General features: G+C 30.1%; 3 protein-coding genes and 1 non-coding gene across 4 annotated transcripts in view; 2 read left to right on the plus strand and 2 right to left on the minus strand.

Annotated features, from left to right (window-relative positions):
* NimA (Nimrod A) overlaps positions 1–7,470 on the plus strand; it is a 28,476-nt gene extending 21,006 nt beyond the window's left edge. Inside the window, exons 6-8 of the mRNA XM_088034237.1 lie at positions 1,345–1,874; positions 6,687–6,809; positions 7,137–7,470. Coding sequence (XP_087890363.1) covers positions 1,345–1,874; positions 6,687–6,809; positions 7,137–7,345 — 862 coding nt within the window. The 3' untranslated portion in view covers positions 7,346–7,470. The remainder of the gene's footprint in view (positions 1–1,344; positions 1,875–6,686; positions 6,810–7,136) is intronic.
* TRNAW-CCA (transfer RNA tryptophan (anticodon CCA)) lies at positions 6,550–6,621 on the plus strand. Its single transcript has one exon. It is a non-coding gene; the product is annotated as a tRNA-Trp (tRNA).
* Positions 7,471–8,333: 863 nt separating the features above from the next.
* Positions 8,334–12,768, minus strand: LOC148176649 (uncharacterized). Its single transcript, XM_088034243.1, has 4 exons — positions 12,579–12,768; positions 12,293–12,353; positions 8,967–9,316; positions 8,334–8,920 (listed from the first exon to the last, which is right to left on the minus strand). Exons 1-4 carry the CDS (start codon positions 12,722–12,724, stop codon positions 8,416–8,418), a joined length of 1,062 nt encoding a protein of 353 aa, XP_087890369.1. The 5' UTR covers positions 12,725–12,768; the 3' UTR covers positions 8,334–8,415.
* Positions 12,769–15,847: 3,079 nt separating this feature from the next.
* Positions 15,848–17,342, minus strand: NimB3 (Nimrod B3). The gene is made up of 5 exons (XM_088034251.1): positions 17,235–17,342; positions 16,760–16,889; positions 16,461–16,711; positions 16,299–16,411; positions 15,848–16,243 (listed from the first exon to the last, which is right to left on the minus strand). Exons 1-5 carry the CDS (start codon positions 17,318–17,320, stop codon positions 16,224–16,226), a joined length of 600 nt encoding a protein of 199 aa, XP_087890377.1. The 5' UTR covers positions 17,321–17,342; the 3' UTR covers positions 15,848–16,223.
* Positions 17,343–19,123: the final 1,781 nt, after the last annotated feature.

The raw sequence follows: 19,123 nt of genomic DNA on the forward strand, positions 1-19,123 counted from the left end.
CGTCATTTTGTAGAAAATTGTTCAACAAATATAGGGCCGTCTTTGTTTTGATCGTACGAACTTTACTTTTCGAGATATTGAGGTTCAAAGTTCGAGTTTTTGTCTACATTAAAATTTTAAATTCAAAATTCAGTGTTAAGATAAAGTCTAATATTTTCTAAAATAGTCAAAGAAACGTTATGAAATTTGACAAACGCATAGATTTTGATCTATTTTATTTATTCTGGGTCAAAAATTCCCACATTTTTTGAAGAAAAAAATACTAAATAAAAAGTATACAAAAAAAATCGCAGTTGGCGCTAGATCGTTTCAAATTGGCGAAATTAATGTCATTTTTGGAAAAAAGTGACGTCATTTTGTAGAGAATTGTTTAACGAATGCAAATCCGTCTCTGTTTTGATTGTACAAACTTTACTTTTTGAGATATTGAAGTCCAAAGTTGAGTTTTTCGCCGATTTCTAAAATTTTAGATCCAAGATATTATTATTTAAAATGTGTCAAATATTTTCGAAAATAGCCAAAGGAACTTTATCAAACTTGGCAAACTTATGGATTTTGATCTATTTTATAGATTCCTAACCAAAAAACTCCACATTTTTTGTGGAAAAAGGTTTTAAAAAAATTGTAAATAAAAAGTAAAAAAGTGGTTTCAATTGAATCGTTTTGGATTCGCAAAATTAATGTCGTATTTAAGAACAAGTGACGTCATTTTGTAGAAACGTGTTCAATAAATACTGAGCCGTCTCTGTTTTGATCGTACAAACTTTACTTTTTGAAATATTGAATTTCAAAATTAAATTTTCGTCGACTTCTAAAATTTGAGCTGAGTTTAGAAAAAGTCTAATATTTTCTAAAATAGTCAAAGAAACTTTATGAAGTTTGCCAAACGCATGGATTTTGAGTTATTTTATTAATTTTGTACCAAAAATTTCCACATTTAAAAAAAAAATTTAAAAAAATTCTAAGCAAAAAGTAAAAAAGTTTCAGTTGGCTTAAGATCGTTTTAGATTCGCAAAATTGATGCTGTATATAAGAGGAAATGACGCCATTTTATAAAAAATCGTTTAACAAACACAGGGCCGTCTCTTTAATTTTCGAGATATTGAAGTCCAAAGTTGAGTTTCCGCCGTCTGCTAAAATTTGAACTTCTATTTTTTTCAGTTTAGAAAAACTCTCATATTTTTGAAAATAGTGAAGCGAACTTGATAAAACTTGACAAACATGTATATTTTAATCCACTCTATTTATTTCCTGTCAAAAAAGTCGAAAAAAAATTAATTTGAACACTCTGTACATTAAAAATGAAAAATTTTGAATTCTGACTAATCTTCACTTCATTTTCAGATGCGAGTCTCCCTGCCCCCCGGGCTTCGCCGGCCCCAACTGCCGCACCCCCTGCAACTGCCCCCACAACTCCCTCTGCGACTCCACCACCGGCCAGTGCCTCTCCACCCCCGCGCCCCCAACCAACATCCAATTCACCAACAACGGAAAATTCGAGCTCGATAAAACGACTCTTCTGGATCCAACGGAAGCGCCGTTTCCTCTCTTCGGAGATGAAGATAAATTTACTCAGATGCCGGCCAACAATCACATTGCGATTTCGAGAAATGAAACAGCGAAAGTGAGAAGTGGAGGAGACGAAGAGAATTTTTTGAACGACGATGCGAGGAGGGAAGACAATAATAGAAACGATTTGGTGAGCAGTGCCAGTGCTGCCACGGCCATTTCTGCGGGGATTATTATAGTTGCGGGGGTGATTGTGGCGGCGAATCATTTTAAGAAGAACAGGGGGAAGAAGGAGGAGAGGGAGAAGAAGGGGGTGTCCACGGTGGCGGTGTACACGACCAGTATTTTCCACACGCCGCTGCCAGGTAAAATTGACAATTTGGCTTCGAGTTTGAGTGTCAATATCTTCTAGTGCAATGGTGGTAAAAGAAAAATTAAGACAGTTTTAGATTCTCTGAAGAATTCTCTACAAACTGAGTTGATTTTAGAGAGACGTGATTTCAATTTAAAGAATTTTGGGGTGTCTAGAGACATCCGATTATTTTAAAACTTTTAAGGAAATATCGGAACTTTTGAAAGGAAATGAATAGAGTCAATTGTATTCTAAATGTTTGGTAAGTTTCATAAAATTTCTTTCTCAATTTTAGAAAATATTAAACTTTTTCTAAACACAGAATATTCAAGGGTTAAATTTTAGTTTATTTCAAATTTTATCTTCAATATCTCGAAAAGTAAAGTTTGTACGATCAAAACAGAGACGGCTCTGAATTCTTCGAACAACTTTCTACAAAATGACGTCACTTTTTTTCAAAAACGACATTAATTTCGCAAATCTAAAACGATTTGGAGCCTACGAAGACCGTTTTTTTTACTTTTTATTAAGAATTTTTTTAAACTGTTTTCTTAAAAAAATGTGGTAATTTTTGGCCGGAAATAAATACAATAAATCAAAATCAATACGTTTGCCAAATTTTATGAAGTTTCTATGACTATTAAAAGTTAAAAAAATAGTTAAAAAAATGTTAGTTTTTCTAAACACTAAAATTCGAAGCTCAAACTTTAGAAATCGACGAAAATCTCAACTTTGAACCTTAATATCTTGAAAAATAAAATTTGTATAATCAAAGTAGAGACGACTCTGTATTCGTTGAGCAATTTTCTACAAAAATGGCGTCACTTTTTCTCAAATACGACGTCAATTTTGCAAATCTAAAACGATTTAGAGCCAACTGAGACAATTTTTTTACTTTTTATTTAGAATTTTTGTTTTAATTTTTTCTCAAAAAATCTGAAAATTTTTGGCCGGATATCAATAAAATAAATCAAAAACCATGCATTCGTCAAATTTCCTAAAGCTTCTTTGACTATTTTTGATAATATTAGACTTTTTCTTAACACTGAAATTTTGAATCTAAAATTTTAATGTAGACAAAAACTGGAACTTTGAACCTCAATATCTCGAAAAGTAAAGTTCGTACGATCAAAACAAAGACGGCCCTGTATTTGTTGAACAATTTTCTACAAAATGGCGTCTTTCTTTCCCAAATCCAATTCAATTTCGCAAATCTAAAACGATTTAAAGCCTTTAGTCTTTTTTTTAGATTTTTCCCTTAAAAAATGTTGAAATTTTTGGCCTGGAATCAATAAAATAAGTCAACATTCATGCGTTTGTCAAATTTCATAAAGTTTCTTTGACTATTTTAGAAAATATTGGACTTTTTTCTAAACTCTGAAATTTTGAAGCTCAAATTTTAGAAGTTGACGAAATCCCAACTTTGAACTTTAATATCTTGAAAAATAAAATTTGTACGATCAAAGTAATGACGGCCTTGAATTCGTTGAACAAAATGACGTCACTTTTTCTCAAATACGATATTAATTTCACCAATCTAAAAGGATTTTGTGCCAACTGAAACCATTTTTTTACTTTTAATTTAGATTTTTTTTAAATTTTTTTCCTAAAAAATGTGGAAATTTTTGGCCCGAAATCAATAAAATATATTAAATTCTATACATTTGTCAAATTTAATAAAGTTTCGTTGACTATTTTAGAAAATATTATACTTTTTCGAAACACTGAAATTTCGAAGCTCAAATTTTAGAAGTGGACGAAAGCTCCATTTTGAAACGTCAATATCTCGAAAAGTAAAGTTCATGTGATCAAAACAGAGACGGAAATATACTCGTTGAACAATTTTTTACAAAATGGCGTCTTCTGTTCCCAAATCCGACATCAATTTGGCAATTCTAAAACGATTTCGAGTCAACTGAGACTTTTTTTTCTCTTTTTCTTTAGACTTTTTGTAAAACTTTTCCTCAAGAAATGTTTAAATTTTTGGCTAGGAATTAATAAAATAAGTCAACATCCATGCGTTTGTCAAATTTCATATCGTTTCTTTGACTATTTTAGAAAATATTATACTTTTTTCTAAACTCTGAAATTTTGAAGTTCAAATTTTAGAAGTCGACGAAATCTCAACTTCGAACCTTAATATCTCGAAAATAAAAATTTGTACGATTAAAGTAGAGACGGCCTTGAATTCGTTGAACAATTTTCTACGAAATGACGTCACTTTTTCTCAAATACGACATAATTTCACGAATCTAAAACGATTTAGTGCCAACTGAAACCATTTTTTTACTTTTAATTTAGATTTTTTTTTTAACTTTTTCTTAAAAAATGTGGAAATTGTTGGCCAGAAATCAATAAAATAGATCAAAATTCGTACATGTGTCAAGTTTGATAAAATTTCTTTGGGTATTTTAGAAAATATTAGACTTCCTAAACAGTAAAATTTCAAAGTTCAAATTTTGAAGAAGTCGACATTAATTCAACTTTGAATCTCAATATATATCTCAAAAAGTAAAGTTCGTTTGATCAAAACAGAGAGAGTTTTGTATCTATTGAACAATTCTCTACAAAATGGTGTAATTTATTCTTAAATTCGATATCAAATTCGCAAATTTAAACCGATTTAAAGCACACTGAAACTTTTTTTTAACTTTTTGTTCAGAATTTTTTTAAAACTTTTTTCTCAAAACATTTTCGGCCAGGAATCTATAAAATATGTCAAAATCTTTATTTTTGCCAAATTTCATACAGTTTCTTTGACTATTATCGCAAATATTAGACTTTTTTTAAACACTGAAATTTCGAAGCTCAAATTTTAAAAGTCGACAAAAGCTCAACTTTGAACTTCAATATCTGGAAAAATAAGGATTGTACGACCAAAACAGAGACGATCCTGTATTTGTTGAACAATTCTCTACAAAATGGCGTCTTTCCTTCCTAAATCTGAAATCAATTTCGCAAATCTAAAACGATTTAAAGCCAACTGAGACTTTTTTTGAACTTTTACTGTAAAGTTTTATTAGAGCTTTTCTTAAGAAAATATTGAAATTTTTGGCTCGGAAATATTAAAATAAATCAAAATTCATGCGTTTGCTAGTTTTTTTGACCATTTTAGAAAATATTAGACTTTTTCTAAACTATGAAAGTCGACAAAATTTCAACTTTGAACTTCAATATCTTAAAAAGTAAAGTTGGTACGATTGAAGCAGAGACGGCCCTGTTTTCGTTGAACATTTTTCTTTAAAATGACGTCACTTTTATCCAAAAACAACATTAATTTCGAGAATCTAAAACGATCTAAAGCCAACTGAGACTTTTTACTTTTTTTAAAACTTTTTTCTAAAAATGTGGAAATTTTTGACCGAGAATCAATAAAATAAATCAAAATCAATAAGTCTAGCAAGTTTGAAAACGTTTCTTTGGCTAATTTAGAAAGTGTTAAACTTTTCCTAAACACTAAAATTTCGAAGCTCAAATTTTAGAAGTCGGCAAAAAATCTACTAAGTTTAGTTTGTACAATTAAAACAGAGACGGCTCTGTATTTATTGAACAATTCTTTACAAAAAGACGTCATTTCTTTTTAAATATAGCATCAGTTACGCAAATCTAAAACTATCTAGAGCCAACTGATTTTTTTTTAGTTTTGTTTAGAATTTTTTAAAATCTTTTTCCTCAAAAAATATGAAAATGCTTGGCGTGAAATTAAATCACCAACTCAAAATCTGTACGTTTGCTAAGTTTAATAAAGTTTCTTTGACTGTTTTAGACAATATTAGATTTTTTCTAATCATAGAAATTCCAATAGCAAAATTTTAATCTATTTCAAATTTGGTCTTCAATATCTCGGTAAGTAAAGTTTGTACGATCAAAGTAAGGACGGCTCTGGAGTCTTTGAACAATTCTCCTTTAAATGATCTAACTTTTTCACAATAAAGTCTCTAATTAGACAATGTAAAGCAAATTAAAACCGAGTGGATTTTTTTAACACTTCATTTTTAGATATTTTTTTTGATATTTTATACCAAAATAACTGTGTTTTTTTTGGAAAGAAATCAAAAGAACAATCTAAAGTTTACAAATGTGTAAAATTTAATCAACATTTCTCCAATAATTTGAAAAATATAGAACTTTTCGTTTCAAGTACTAACTTTTATAGTCCATCGAATGACAAATATTTTTTCAATTTTAAGCATCAATATCTTGGAGTGCCTGTTATTTTGAGAGATAAATAAGACAGCTCTAAATTCGTTGTGCAATTTTCTATGAAATGACGTAATTTCATTGCAATAGAGCCTTAATTTGACCAAATCTAAAGCGATGGAAACTTTTTTCGATTTTTTTTTCTGCAATTTTCCTAAAGAAAATGACGAAACTTTTACCAATAAGTGCATTTAATAGATCAAAATCCACAAGTTGGCTAAATTTAAGAAACTTTCTTTCATTATTTTAGCAAACATTTGATTTTTTTCAAACGCAGAAATTTCGACTCTCAAACTTTCAATTTAAATTTTAAATATCTGTAAAAATGAAGATCGAACCATCAAAATTGATGCATTTCCGTATTTCATAAAGAATTGTCAATAAAACTGGTTATTTCAAAATGAGCCACACTCTATATGCAACCAGTTAAACACACAAACTACAATATGTTTTGACTTATACCAATACAACATCTGCTGAGGACAACAGACTCCGTGGCGCAACGGTAGCGCGTCTGACTCCAGATCAGAAGGTTGCGTGTTCAAATCACGTCGGGGTCAAACACATTTTTTTTACTTTTTTTGCCATTCAAACAAATAAAACAATTGATTATATTAATTTTCAGAGCCGCCCACCTTCGAAAACCCCATATTCGCCAGCCCTGTTGAAACCAACCCCGGGGGCGGCGGCGAGGGCCGCATCGAGACGCACGTGGTGTGCAGCATGAACTTCCCCGCCCCCAACAAAGGTAAATTAATTAATTATGTAATTACGCAAGAATCAAGCAATTAATTAATTATTTAATTGCGCAATTAAGTAATTAATTAATTAATTGCGCAATTATTCAAGTAATTAATTAATTATTTAATTGCACAATTAATTAATTAATTAAATTAAAAATTAATTAATCAATTACACAATTGATCGATTAGTTAATTAATTAAATTAAGAATCAATTATTTAATTACACAATTAATCATTTAGTTGATTAATTAAATTAATTATTTATATATTTAATCAATTAATTAGTTATTAAATTACGCAATTATTCAATTCATTAATTAATTAATTTTAGACCCTCGGGAATTCCTCTACGATCACCCGCCCTCCACCGGAAGTTACAGAGCCGCCTCCGTCCCGGAGCCTCCGGACATCGAGATGAGCGCGACCAACACGCACCCGGAGCCGCTGTACGACGAGATTCCCTCGGGAACTCCGGTGTCGCAGCCGCCTTCGTACAAATCGTCGCTATATATGAACACGTGCGGAAAGACGCGGTTTTGAGCGAGCCGAGTCGTTGCAAATGGACGCTGAAGTGTTCCGAAATTGTGTTCCTTTTAGACTTTTAGGGATTTAGAGTTAGATTTTATTATAATTATCTGTTTTCTAATAAAATTAGAGAAACGTAACCTCAATCTGTCAAATGTGACAGGCAGAGTTGCCAACAGAACTCAAGTTGCATATTCCACTGAAGTATAGTTCGTACAGGGACTGATTGAATGACAGAAAACTCACTAAATAAACGCGCGAAATTTAAAATAACAAAATAAGCCCACTTATGCTGGGTTTATACAGAAAATTTTAGTGCTTGTTTTAGCTTTAGCGTTAAGGTTAGCTTTAGCTTTAGTCGCAATGACAAACGTAGGTTTATACAACGAGGAATTTTAGTGCTACGAAAATTGCACACATGCGTCGTTTAAAGTTGAAAAGTGTCACATTAGGAAAAGAATAATAAACAGAAGCAGAAGTTAGGTTTTTTGTTTTTCCTTTTCGATTGCTCTCTTCCGATAGCGAAAACATTGCGTCGTAAAAAAGCCATTTTGCTCTTGTTAGCCACGTTATTAGTATCTTCTGCTTTTACCAATTCTATTAATTAGGCGTCATTAAATTTCCCGCCCATGTTTTCATATTTATTAAACTCACAAGTTTACAACACAGAGACCAACAACACGTGCTCGTGCCCGGTTCTTGTTGAGCATGCGCATTTTGGACGAATTTAGCGTTAGTCGCAAGAAAGTTGAATATAAAGTACTTTCAAGGTTAGCGCTTAACACTACGGCTAACACTAAATCTTTATAAACGAGAGCATTCAAATGTATGTGTTTAACTTTTCTGCGATTAAGGCAAAAACTAACACTAACACTAAATCTTCTGTATAAACCCAGCATTACTGTCAACCCAGTTGGGATTTTAGTGTTTTTAGTGTATTTTGTAGCATAATTTGCTGCCAACCTATATGTCGACTGTCAAAATCTCTCAATCTCTCACCGGATATACTATAGTTAGTTTATTTGTTTTTAACTGAAATACAGGGTGTCGGTAAAAACAAGCCCGTTTAGAATTTGAGGTTATGTTCATCTCCGGTACTGCTCGGGGATCAGCTCGAAATGCAGGGATCTTTTCAGCCTGCGCACGCAGCGGTTGCTCCCCTTGGCCTCCTTGACGAATCCGGGATTGCAGATGCAGAAGTTGGGGGCGGAACACGTCCCGTTTTCGCATCCCCCGGGACAGAAGGCGATGCATCGGTTCCCGACGGCACTCCTGGGGTCCACGACGTACCCCTTTTTACACGTGCAGGTGTTGGGGGCGGTGCAGTCCCCATTGAGACAGGGTTCCCGGCAGTGCGCCTGGCAAACCGCCCCCGACTTGTCCAGCGTCCATCCGGCCTCACAGGAGCAGATGTTGGGGCCGGTGCAGATCCCGTTTTGGCACCCTCTGGGGCACTCCGCCACGCAGCTGTTCTGCACCATTTTGAAGCCAGGCTTGCAGGAGCACTTGTTGGGGCCGATGCAGGCGCCGCCCCCGCAGCCGCCCTCGCAGTGGTACTCGCACTTGTTGGTGTTGGGGTTCAACGTGAATCTGAAAGCAGTGGTTAGGAGAGGGTGGGTTGGGGGTGGGAGCTCACCCGGCGCGACAGCGGCAGGCTTCCGCCCCGATGCAGTCGCCGCCGACGCCGCAGCCCCCGGAGCACACGGGGGTGCAGAATTTCCCGTCGGGGCTCAACTGGAAGCCGGCGTTGCACGAGCAGAGGCCGTTGTTGGTGCAGACGCCGTTGAGGCAGCCGATGGGGCAGGTGGGGATGCAGTTGCCGAGGGTGTCTTTGACGTAGCCGCGGCGGCAGGAGCAGACGTTGGGGGCGGTGCAGTTACCGTTGGGGCAGCCGTTGTCGCAGAGAGGCTCGCATTCGAAGTGGGAGTGGGGCTTGCGGGCCCAGCCGGAGCAACAGATCTCGATTTTGCTGAAGCCGGCCCTGGACTGAAAGAGATTATTGGGGTGGGGTGAGGGGGAAGTTTTGAAGCAGAGGCGGAGAATTTTAAATCGTGAAAAAAAAGACTCAAAAGAGACGAAAAGTATAAAAGTAGAAAGTCAAGAAGTTGAAATAAGTTACCTAAAGGCAGGAGAAAGGGACAGAAGAATCAGCAAAATTAAGAAAATCGGGAGAATTGGAATGATCGAAATAATCAGAAGTTGAATCAAAATTAACTCAAAAAGGAATGAAAAGTAAAACAAAGGATTTTAAATATGCAAAAAAAACATAAAGAATTGAATACAAATAATCAGAAGAATCAAAAAAAGGTGGAAAGAATTAAATAAATCAGAAATCCAATGAATGAATGGAATTAAAAGAATCAAAAAAAAAATAAATCCAAACAATCTAAAAAATAAAAAATTAAAGAAAGGAATAAAAAGTATCAAAAGAATAAAAAGAGAAAAAAACTGAAAGGTTCAATAGAATTGAAACAAACAAAGAAGAAAAAGATGCAAAAAAAAACACAGAAACCAAAGAAATGAAAAAAATTAAAAAGTCTTAAAAATTAAAAAAGAATCAAATAAATAAGTCCTAAAAATCAAGAAAGAACAAAATAAATCAAAGAAATAAAATAATCAAAAAAATTCAAAAGAATAAAAACGAGCAATGCAATCAAAATAAACAAACAATGAAACAAAGAAAAAGAAAAGTAATACAATGAATCAACAGAACAAAAAAAGAAGAAAACAGAATAAAAAAAAGAAAAAATAGAACAAAAAGCGAAAAATCAAAACAATCAAACAATTATTATTAGTGGCGTCAATAAATTATTATTATTATTATTATTATTATTATTATTATTAATCAATAGAATGAACACTATTCAAAGAATCGATAAATCAAAAAAAGGAATAAAAAGGATTATAAGCAAAAGTGCAAGAAAGAAAGCAATTCAATTAAAAGAAATCAAAGAATCAAAAACTCCAAAAAAGAAATAAAGTATTAAAAGAATCAAAAACAGTCAAAAACAATCAAAATTGTTTAAAGAAATGAGATGATCAAAAAATAAAATACAAAGAATAAAAACAATCAAAGGCATCAAAGTAAGCGAAACAGTTAAAAGAAACAAAAAAGACCCAAGATTGAAAAGAACAAACGAAAAAATTAAAGAGTAGGCAGAAAAAGAACTAATATCAGAAAACTAAAAGGATAAAAAAAAAGAAAAAGAATTAAATGAATCAGGTGAAGCAAGAAAAGAAGCAAAAAAAAACAATTAATAGAATCAAAAGCATAAAAATGAGCAAAAGAAGAAAAAGAAGCAAAAAAAACAAAAAAGTCAGAAAGAATAAAAACGAGTTGCAATAAAATCAAAAGCTAAGAAAAATCATAGAATAGAAACAAAAAAGCAAAAGCGTACAAAGAATCAACAGAGCGAAAAAAGAATCAATAAATCAAATTAGAGTAGGAGAGTAAAAAAGATCAAAAGCAAAAGAACAAGAAAAAAAGGATTGGAATTAAAATAATTGAAAACACCAAAAAATCAAAAAAAGGAATAAAAGGATCAAAAGACTCAAAAAAAAACTAAAACAATTTAAAGAATTAAAAGAATATAAAAATCCCAAAAAATCTAAAAAATATAAAAAATCAAAAAATCAAAAACAAAGAATAAAAGCAATCTTTAAAGAAAGCAAGAAAAAACAAAGAAGCAAAAAAATTCAAAGATTAAAAAGAACAAAAAAAAGAAGAAAAAGTAAAAAAACAAAAAAAAAACAAAAAAAAACAACAAAAAATAAAAAAAAACAACCTACTAATATCGTAAAACCAATAGGATCAAAAGAAGAAAAAGAATTAAATGAATCAACAGAAGCAGAAAAACAACAGTTAAAAGAATTATAAGAATTAAACGAATTAAAAGAAGAAAAATAAGCAACTGAAGAAAAAAAGCAAAAAAAGTCAGAAGGAATAAAAACGAGCAATAAAATCAAATTAAGAAAAAAGAAAAAAACAAAAAAAGCAAAAGAATATAAAGAAACAAAAGAACAAAAATGAAAAAAAAATAGAATTAAAATTGACAAAAAAAGAAGTAAAAAAGCACGAGAACCAAACGATAAGAACAAAAAGAATAAAAAAACAAAAAAAATAAAACAAACTAAACGAATACAAAAACAAAAGAAGAATGAAAAAGCAAAAGAATCTAAATAGTCAAAAGATCAAAAAAATTAAAAAAAATTAAAAATCAAAGTTCTAACGGATTAAAAAGATAAAAAAAGTCAATTAGAATAAAAACGAGCAGTAAAATCAAAATCTACAAAAAAAGAGACAAAAAAACAAAGGAATACAAAGAAGTCAAAAGAACAAAAGAGCAGAAAAATAAATCAAAAGAATTAAAATTAGCACAAAAAAAGCAAAAAACACAAAAAAAACAAAGGAATAAAAAAAAGTATCTAAAACATAAGAAAAAACCAAATGAAATTAAAGTATTCAAAGAATTGAAAAACATCTAACGAAGAAAATAGAACAAAGGAATCGGAATGAACAAAACAATCAAACATCGAAACGATAAAAAATCAAAAAAAGAAAACAATTACCAGATTTAAAAGAATTAAAAGAACACAAGGAATCACAAAAACTAAAACAAGCAAAAGAAGAAAAGAGACAAAAACAAAATAATCAAATAAATTAAAAGAAACAAAAAAAGATCAAAAGAAGCGAAAGAAACAAAAAAAGAATAAAAAGAATGAAATCATAAAATCAAAAGAAAAAGAAAAACTAAACAAGTTTCTAAACAAAATCTAAAAAAATTTAGAATATGTAAGAAAAATCTAAAAAGAATTTATGCAACATAACAAAAACTAAACGAAACAAGAAATATCTTAAAATTCCAATAAGAATCCGGAGAAAATTTAGACAGAATTTGGAAAAGTCAACATCATGCGCCCGATCTGAATCCGCCTCTGCAAATAATTCTGGAGAATCCTTACCCCGTTTCCTTGCGGCCGGACGCCCGACGCCCGATCTTCCGGACTAATAAGGTCAATGGTGCTGAAATGACATTGAAGATGTTTGTTTACACATCAAGGTCAAACAAAAGATCAAAATGATGTCACTATGACGATATCACACATTCGAAGAAAAACGGATCAGAGTCGCCTTATTGTCACTTTTCTTAACGTATGTCTATTATTAGTTATTACACTAGGAAATGAAGTGAGGTTAAACCTAACGCCAAAAACTCGTCCCGTTTTTCTTTGATCACTTTATACTTACGGTACTTCAAGGGTGCATATTCCGGCCCTGGATAGGTTTAGGGTTGACAGGTTGGGGTAGAGCCCCTTATTGTGGGTTTGACCACCGGTCAAACAAAGGAAAGCGAAGAGAATCGCGAGCGAGAGAAACGCTCTGTTTGGTAGCATCGTTGACTTTTAACTGGTGACTAATAAGAGTTTCGCTTGGATTCGTGAAAGTTTTACATTGACGGATGTTTGATAGCGTCTTTATCGGACTCTGTCCTGGAATAATTAGTCGGAATTATCAGTTGCAGCGGATGAGAGTTCGCAGATTTTCAGTTTTATTTTTTTATCTGGAACGTTTGATTTGTTTAGTTTGCTCTACTTTTGTTTCTTTTGTAATTTTTTTTCTGCAAAGATCGCTATATTGGATGCGCCATTTTGTTTATTAGAGCACAACAAAGTATTGTTTAGACAATTGTGAAATTCATCTTGGCTTTTCTGCAAATTCTCTAAAATTCTAGGGTTTTCCAAGGTAAACTTAAGATTCTTTAGAGATTGAATTTTCACTAGTTTTGGTAAAATATAACTTCTATTTGACCTATGTTTTTTGTCATTTATGTATTTCTATTGGTTATCTTTCTTTTCATTCTTTTTTTTAACATTTTTTTTGTTTTTTTTTTCCTTTTTTCTTTTTTGCCGCTTTTAATTCTCTTGCTTCTTGTGGTTCTTTTTATTTTTATTTTTATTTTTTTGACCCTTTCTTTTGATTATTTTGTTTTTTTTGATAATTTACTGAATTGTTTTCACTCTAATAAATCTTCTTATTCCGTCTTTTGATTGTTTAATTTTGATTTTGTTGATTGCTTTTCTTATTTTACTTTTCTCGATTCATTTGATCTTTTGCTTATTTGTGCTTCTACTGATTATTTAATTCCTTCTTTTAATATCTTGTTTTTTTTATTCTTTGAATTGTTTTAATTCTTTTAATTATTTTGCTTCTATTGATTGATTTGATTTCTTTAATTTCTTTGTTTTTATGCAGTTTTTTGCATTTTTGTTTCTTTTGATCCTTTATCTTCTGTCTTTTGATCATTTTCATTTATTACATTTTTTTGATTATGTTGATTGTTTTTCTTATTTTGCTTCTTCTGATTCATTTGATTCTTTGCATTTTTGGTTCTTCTAATTCTTTTTAATTTCTTGTTTTTTTGTTCTTTAAATTGTCTTAACTCTTTTAGTTATTTTGCTTCTTTCGATTATTTTGATTCTTTTTATTCCGTTATTTGATTTTTTAATTTTGTTTATTTTTTATTTCTTTTAATCATGCTGATTATTTTATTTCATTTGATTATTTTAATTCTTTTAATTCTTTTCATTATCTTGATTTTCCTGAATATTTCGATTCATTAGTTTCTTAAAATTCTTTGATTCTCTCGTTTGTTTTCCTTCTTTTAATTCTCTTGATTCTGTTGTTTTTATTTTTTGTTTTTTTTTGATTCGTTTGATTTATTTCTATTGATTCATTTGCTTCATTATAACCTACGTTGCTTCTTTTGATTATTTTTATTACTTTTCTTAATTTCTTGTTATTTTTTATTTTTTGAACTCTCTTAATTCCTTTGATTATTTTACTTTTTTCGATTTTTTTGATCTTTTTTATTCCGTCTTTTGTTTTTTTTTTAATTTTTTTGATTCTTTTGTTTCCTTTTATTATTTTTATTCTTACTTTTTTTTTTCATTATGTTGATTCTTTAGAATATTTTGATTCTTTAATTCTTTCAGTTCCTTTGATTCTTTTGTTTTTGTTTGCTCTTTTTTCTTCTTTTGATACTGTTGACTGTTTTTATTATATTGTTTCTTTTGATTCTTTGATTGTTTTATTTTTTTAATTTGTTTCTAGTTTTGATTTTTTTAATTCTTTTCATTACTTTGATTCTTCTGAACTTTCAATTTTTTCTGTCCTTTCTTTTTTTTCCATTTTGTTTTTTTTTGTTCTTTTTTATTCTTTTAATTCTTCTTATTCCGTATTTTTATTCGTTATATCCTTTTGATTTCGTTGATTCTTTTTTTTTTATTTTTTTACTTCTTTGGATTTCTAGGAATCCTGCTTTTTTGCTTGTTTTTTTCTTCTTTTACCGTTTTTCCTTTTTTATTCTTTCTTTTGCTTCTTTTAATACTTTTTTTCGTCTTTTGATTTTTTAATTTTTTTGATTCTGTTGACTGTTTTTATTATATTGTTTCTTTTGATTCTTTGATTGTTGTATTTTTTTATTTTATTTTCTAGTTTTGATTTTTTTAAAACTTTTCATTACTTTGATTCTTCTAAATTTTCAATTTTTTCTATTCTTTTTTTCCATCTTGTTCTTCTTTTGTTTCTTTTTATTCTTTTAATTCTTCTTATTCTGTTTTTTTATTCGTTATATCCTTTTTATTTCGTTGATTCTTTTTTTTTATTTTTTTACTTCTTTGGATTTCTAGGAATCTCTGCTTTTTTGCTTTTTTTTCTTCTTTTACCGTTTTTCCTTTTTAATTCTTTCTTTTGCTTCTTTTAATACTTTTTTTTCGTCTTTTGATTCTTTTTATTCTTTTGATTCTGTTGACTGTTTTTATTATATTGTTTCTTTTGATTCTTTCATTGTTTTATTTTTTTGTTTTGTTTCTAGTTTTAATTTTTTAATTCTTTTATTACTATGATTCTTCTGAATTTTCAATTTTTTCTATTCTTTCTTTTTTTTCCATCTTGTTCTTCTTTTGTTTCTTTTTATTCTTTTAATTCTTCTTATTCCGTTTTTTTATTCGTTATATCTTTTTGATTTCTTTAATTCTTTGTTTTTGTTTTTTTACTTCTTTGGATTTCTAGGAATCTCTGCTTTTTGGCTTTTTTTTCTTCTTTTACCGTTTTTCCTTTTTAATTCTTTCTTTTGCTTCTTTTAATACCTTTTTTTCGTCTTTTGATTCTTTTTATTCTTTTGATTCTGTTGACTGTTTTTATTATATTGTTTCTTTTGATTCTTTCATTGTTTTATTTTTTTGTTTTGTTTCTAGTTTTGATTTTTTAATTCTTTTTATTACTATGATTCTTCTGAATTTTCAATTTTTTCTATTCTTTCTTTTTTTTCCATCTTGTTCTTCTTTTGTTTCTTTTTATTCTTTTAATTCTTCTTATTCCGTTTTTTTATTCGTTATATCTTTTTGATTTCTTTAATTCTTTGTTTTTGTTTTTTTACTTCTTTGGATTTCTAGGAATCTCTGCTTTTTGGCTTTTTTTGGCTTTTTTTTCTTCTTTTACCGTTTTTCCTTTTTTATTCTTTCTTTTGATTCATTGGAATATTTTTCTTTATTTGTTTGTTTTTTTTATTATTTTTTATTATTTTCATTCTTTTGACTTATTTTCTTCAGTTATTCAGTAATTTAAGTAAATTTTTCCATTAAAAGCTATTTTATTGATGGCGCCATCTATCACAGAATTCGAAAACTGCGAGTGACGTCAAATAAGTTGTCAGATTAACATTTTTAATTCAGTTCTAGATGTACATTGGCCGGAAAGCTTAATGCAAATCTCGCATTGAAAAGATTTCACGTCTCTCCAGCAAATGCCGCCTGGCGGCTTTCGCTGAAGAGACGTAAAATCCTGCTTACAGTTCCTCGACTATAAATATCTAATCTATATCTTAACCTAATCCTAAATCCTTTCCGACAAACCTGAAAAAGTCAAAATTTACCAAAAAAAAAAAACAAAAAATAAACAAAATCGTACCATAAATGTCATTCCGAACCATAAAACTTCTTCGTCTCTTTTTGAAAAAGACCCAAACTACCACAGCCAGCACGACTACCATCATCAAAGTACCACCAATTATATACAGATTCCTGTAATATCATTTACTGGATTTCGTACTAAAAATTTTTAAATACGCACCTGGAATTAAAAAAAACCGCTGCACTTATCAAGCCACCGTCTCCAGAAATACATGTTCCGTTAGAACACTGCGGGTTACACGTGTTCTCATCGAGCTCGTATCCATGGTTACAAGAACACGTGTCCGGAGCTACACATGTTCCATTAGAACACGGATTTGAACAAATCGGGTCACATGTCAGTGCGGAAGCATTCAATTGTTTGTAATATCCGGCGCAACAGAATTGATCCGTTTTGTAATCATAGTAGGTCTGGAATTACAAATTGTTCTCGATTTTGACATTTGTTCTTACACTAACCTCATTTTTTGTACGTTGTCTGCAACAGGCGATTTTGTATTTTACGCATTCAAACAACCAAACCCAGCATCTGTAGGTTTCTGGCTCCAAATAAGTGGACGAATACGTTATTGTTCTCACTTTGGTCAACCTGTTTGGTAAGAAATTGAGGTTAAGTATTGTCAACTGTCAAAAGCAGTGTCTCCAACATAAGAAGCAATTGTAAAGCTACGTGTTGTTTTAGTTAGTTTGACAGTTGGACGTTATGTCATCGGTTTATGATCAGGGTTACCACCACAAAATAATTTTGTCAACCTGTTTGGTAAGAGAATTGAGGTTAAGTATCGTCAACTATCAAAACACAGTGGCACCAACATGACAAACAATTGTAAAGCTACGTGTTGTATTAGTGAGTTTGTTTGACAGTTCGAGGTTATGTCATCGGTTAGTAATCAGGGTTGCCACCACAAAATAGTTTTTCAGGACTTTTACTTACTTTACTTGTCGAGAACAAATACCACCACCATAACTACTTGATACAAAATGAAAAAATAAAAAATTTAGTGAAATTTGCAGGATCATGTTGCATGAAACAAATACTTTATAAATTAAAGTTATTTTAAACAGAAATGGGAAGGAAATTGTGGCAGATAACACGATAACTGAATAATCTAGACAGCTAGTTAAGGCGCCATTTGTTTTTTGTTTAATTTTGCTTCACGTTGTTAGGTTCACTAGAAAAAACTAAATTATTTTTGTTTTTGTTTTCATTTTCAAAATTTTTAAGATTGTTCGAGATGCAGAAATTTTCAAAATTTTTAGACCAAGGTTATTGTTTTTGTGGATTTAAAGCCATTGGTGTGAAATTTTAAGAGGTTGGTCTTCTTTACTTCATTTTTAGAAGCAAAAGGACAAAATTATAGAATGAAAAATGACAGATTTATGACTTTTTTTCTTAGTTGCTTGAAAAATTTTTAAAAATTTTTTTTACCTGCACCAAAGGACAAAATAATAGAACAAAAAAGACAAGTTTTTGAAATTTTTATTCTTGGAAGGATGCAAAAACTTTTAAAATTTTTAATTTACGATCTGTCAATTTCGCAATTTTTAAACCATTGGAGAAATCACTTCTCTTAAGTTGCCTTCCAATTGTGGCAATGGACAAAATTATAAAACAAAAAATACAGATTTTAAAAATTAATGTTCCTAAAAAAATGCAAACATTTTCAAAATTTTACTTTGAAGGCTGTTATTTTTGAAACTTTTTAACCAGACACATGAAATTTGGAGAAATTACCCTCTTGAGCTGTTTTTCAATTGGACCAAAAAAATATGGAACAAAAAACAGTAGTTAAAAAAATATATTCTTAAAAAAGATCAAAATTTTTCAATATTTGTTTTTGAAGGCCCTTCAATTATTTAATTTTTAAACCACATAGATAAAATTTGGGACGGTTGCTACTTAATTTTTGTTTTAAGGTTGTGGCAAAGGGCACAATTTTCCGACTAAAAATACAGGTCATGATAAGAAGCAAAAATTTTCAAAATTTTGAATTTAAGACCTGTGATTTTTGCAATTTTTAAACATTACTTAAAATTTCGAAATTATTCGTCACGAGTTGTCTTTCAATTGTACCAATGAACAAAATTATAAAACAAAAAAACAGGTTTCAAAAATTTTTATTAAAAAAATGCAAAAATTTAACAAAATTTTATTCTAAAGCCTATAATTTTCATAATTTTTAAACCAGAAACATATTATTGGGAGAGATAATTTGTTTTAAGCTGTTTTTCATTTACGCCAAAAGATAAAATTATGGAACAAAAAATACTATTTAAAAAAAAAATATATTCTTAAAAAAAATGAAAAATTTTCAAAATTTGCCATTCGAATTTTCGTAATTTTTAAACCACAGAAATTAAATTTGGGACGGTAGTTACCTAATTTTTGCCTTGGTGTTGTGCCAAAGGCAAAATTATACGACTAATAAAACAGGTTTTAGAAATTTTTACTCATGGATGCAAAATTTTCAAAATTTTGAATATAAGGCCTGTCATTTTCGCAATTTTTAAACCAGAAACATGAAATTTGGGAAAATTACTTGTCTTAAATTGCCATCAATTGTACCAAAAATCAAAATTATGAAAAAAAAATTCCAGTTTGAAAAATTTTTGTACCTAAAAAATGCAAAAATTTTCAAAATTTTATTCTAAAGCCTGTTATTTTCGCAATTTTTGAATCATAAACGCAAAATTTAAGGAAGTTATTCTTTTTGAGATGTTTTTTATTGTGCCAAAGATTGAAATTATAAAACAAAAAAACTACTTTACAAAATATATATTCTCAGGCACATTTTTCAAAATTTCTTTTCAAATCCCTTTATT

Source organism: Gnatocerus cornutus, chromosome 4 (assembly GCF_029298725.1).
Source record: "Gnatocerus cornutus isolate USDA-ARS CGAHR chromosome 4, icGnaCorn1.1, whole genome shotgun sequence".
NCBI classification, from domain to species: Eukaryota; Metazoa; Arthropoda; class Insecta; order Coleoptera; family Tenebrionidae; genus Gnatocerus; species Gnatocerus cornutus.

What these genes read in the sequence shown, in the direction of transcription:
- NimB3 (XM_088034251.1), bottom strand. Translation starts at nt 17,320, where the DNA reads ATGATCCTGCAAATTTCACTAAATTTTTTATTTTTTCATTTTGTATCA. An exon ending in ATTTGTTCTCGACAAGTAAA is followed by an intron (nt 16,890 to 17,234) that starts GTAAGTAAAAGT and finishes CTTACCAAACAG; the next exon opens with GTTGACCAAAGTGAGAACAA. An exon ending in GGTTCGGAATGACATTTATG is followed by an intron (nt 16,244 to 16,298) that starts GTACGATTTTGT and finishes TGACTTTTTCAG; the next exon opens with GTTTGTCGGAAAGGATTTAG.
- LOC148176649 (XM_088034243.1), bottom strand. Translation starts at nt 12,724, where the DNA reads ATGCTACCAAACAGAGCGTTTCTCTCGCTCGCGATTCTCTTCGCTTTC. An exon ending in ATATGCACCCTTGAAGTACC is followed by an intron (nt 12,354 to 12,578) that starts GTAAGTATAAAG and finishes ATGTCATTTCAG; the next exon opens with CACCATTGACCTTATTAGTC. An exon ending in TCCGGCCGCAAGGAAACGGG is followed by an intron (nt 9,317 to 12,292) that starts GTAAGGATTCTC and finishes AATCTCTTTCAG; the next exon opens with TCCAGGGCCGGCTTCAGCAA.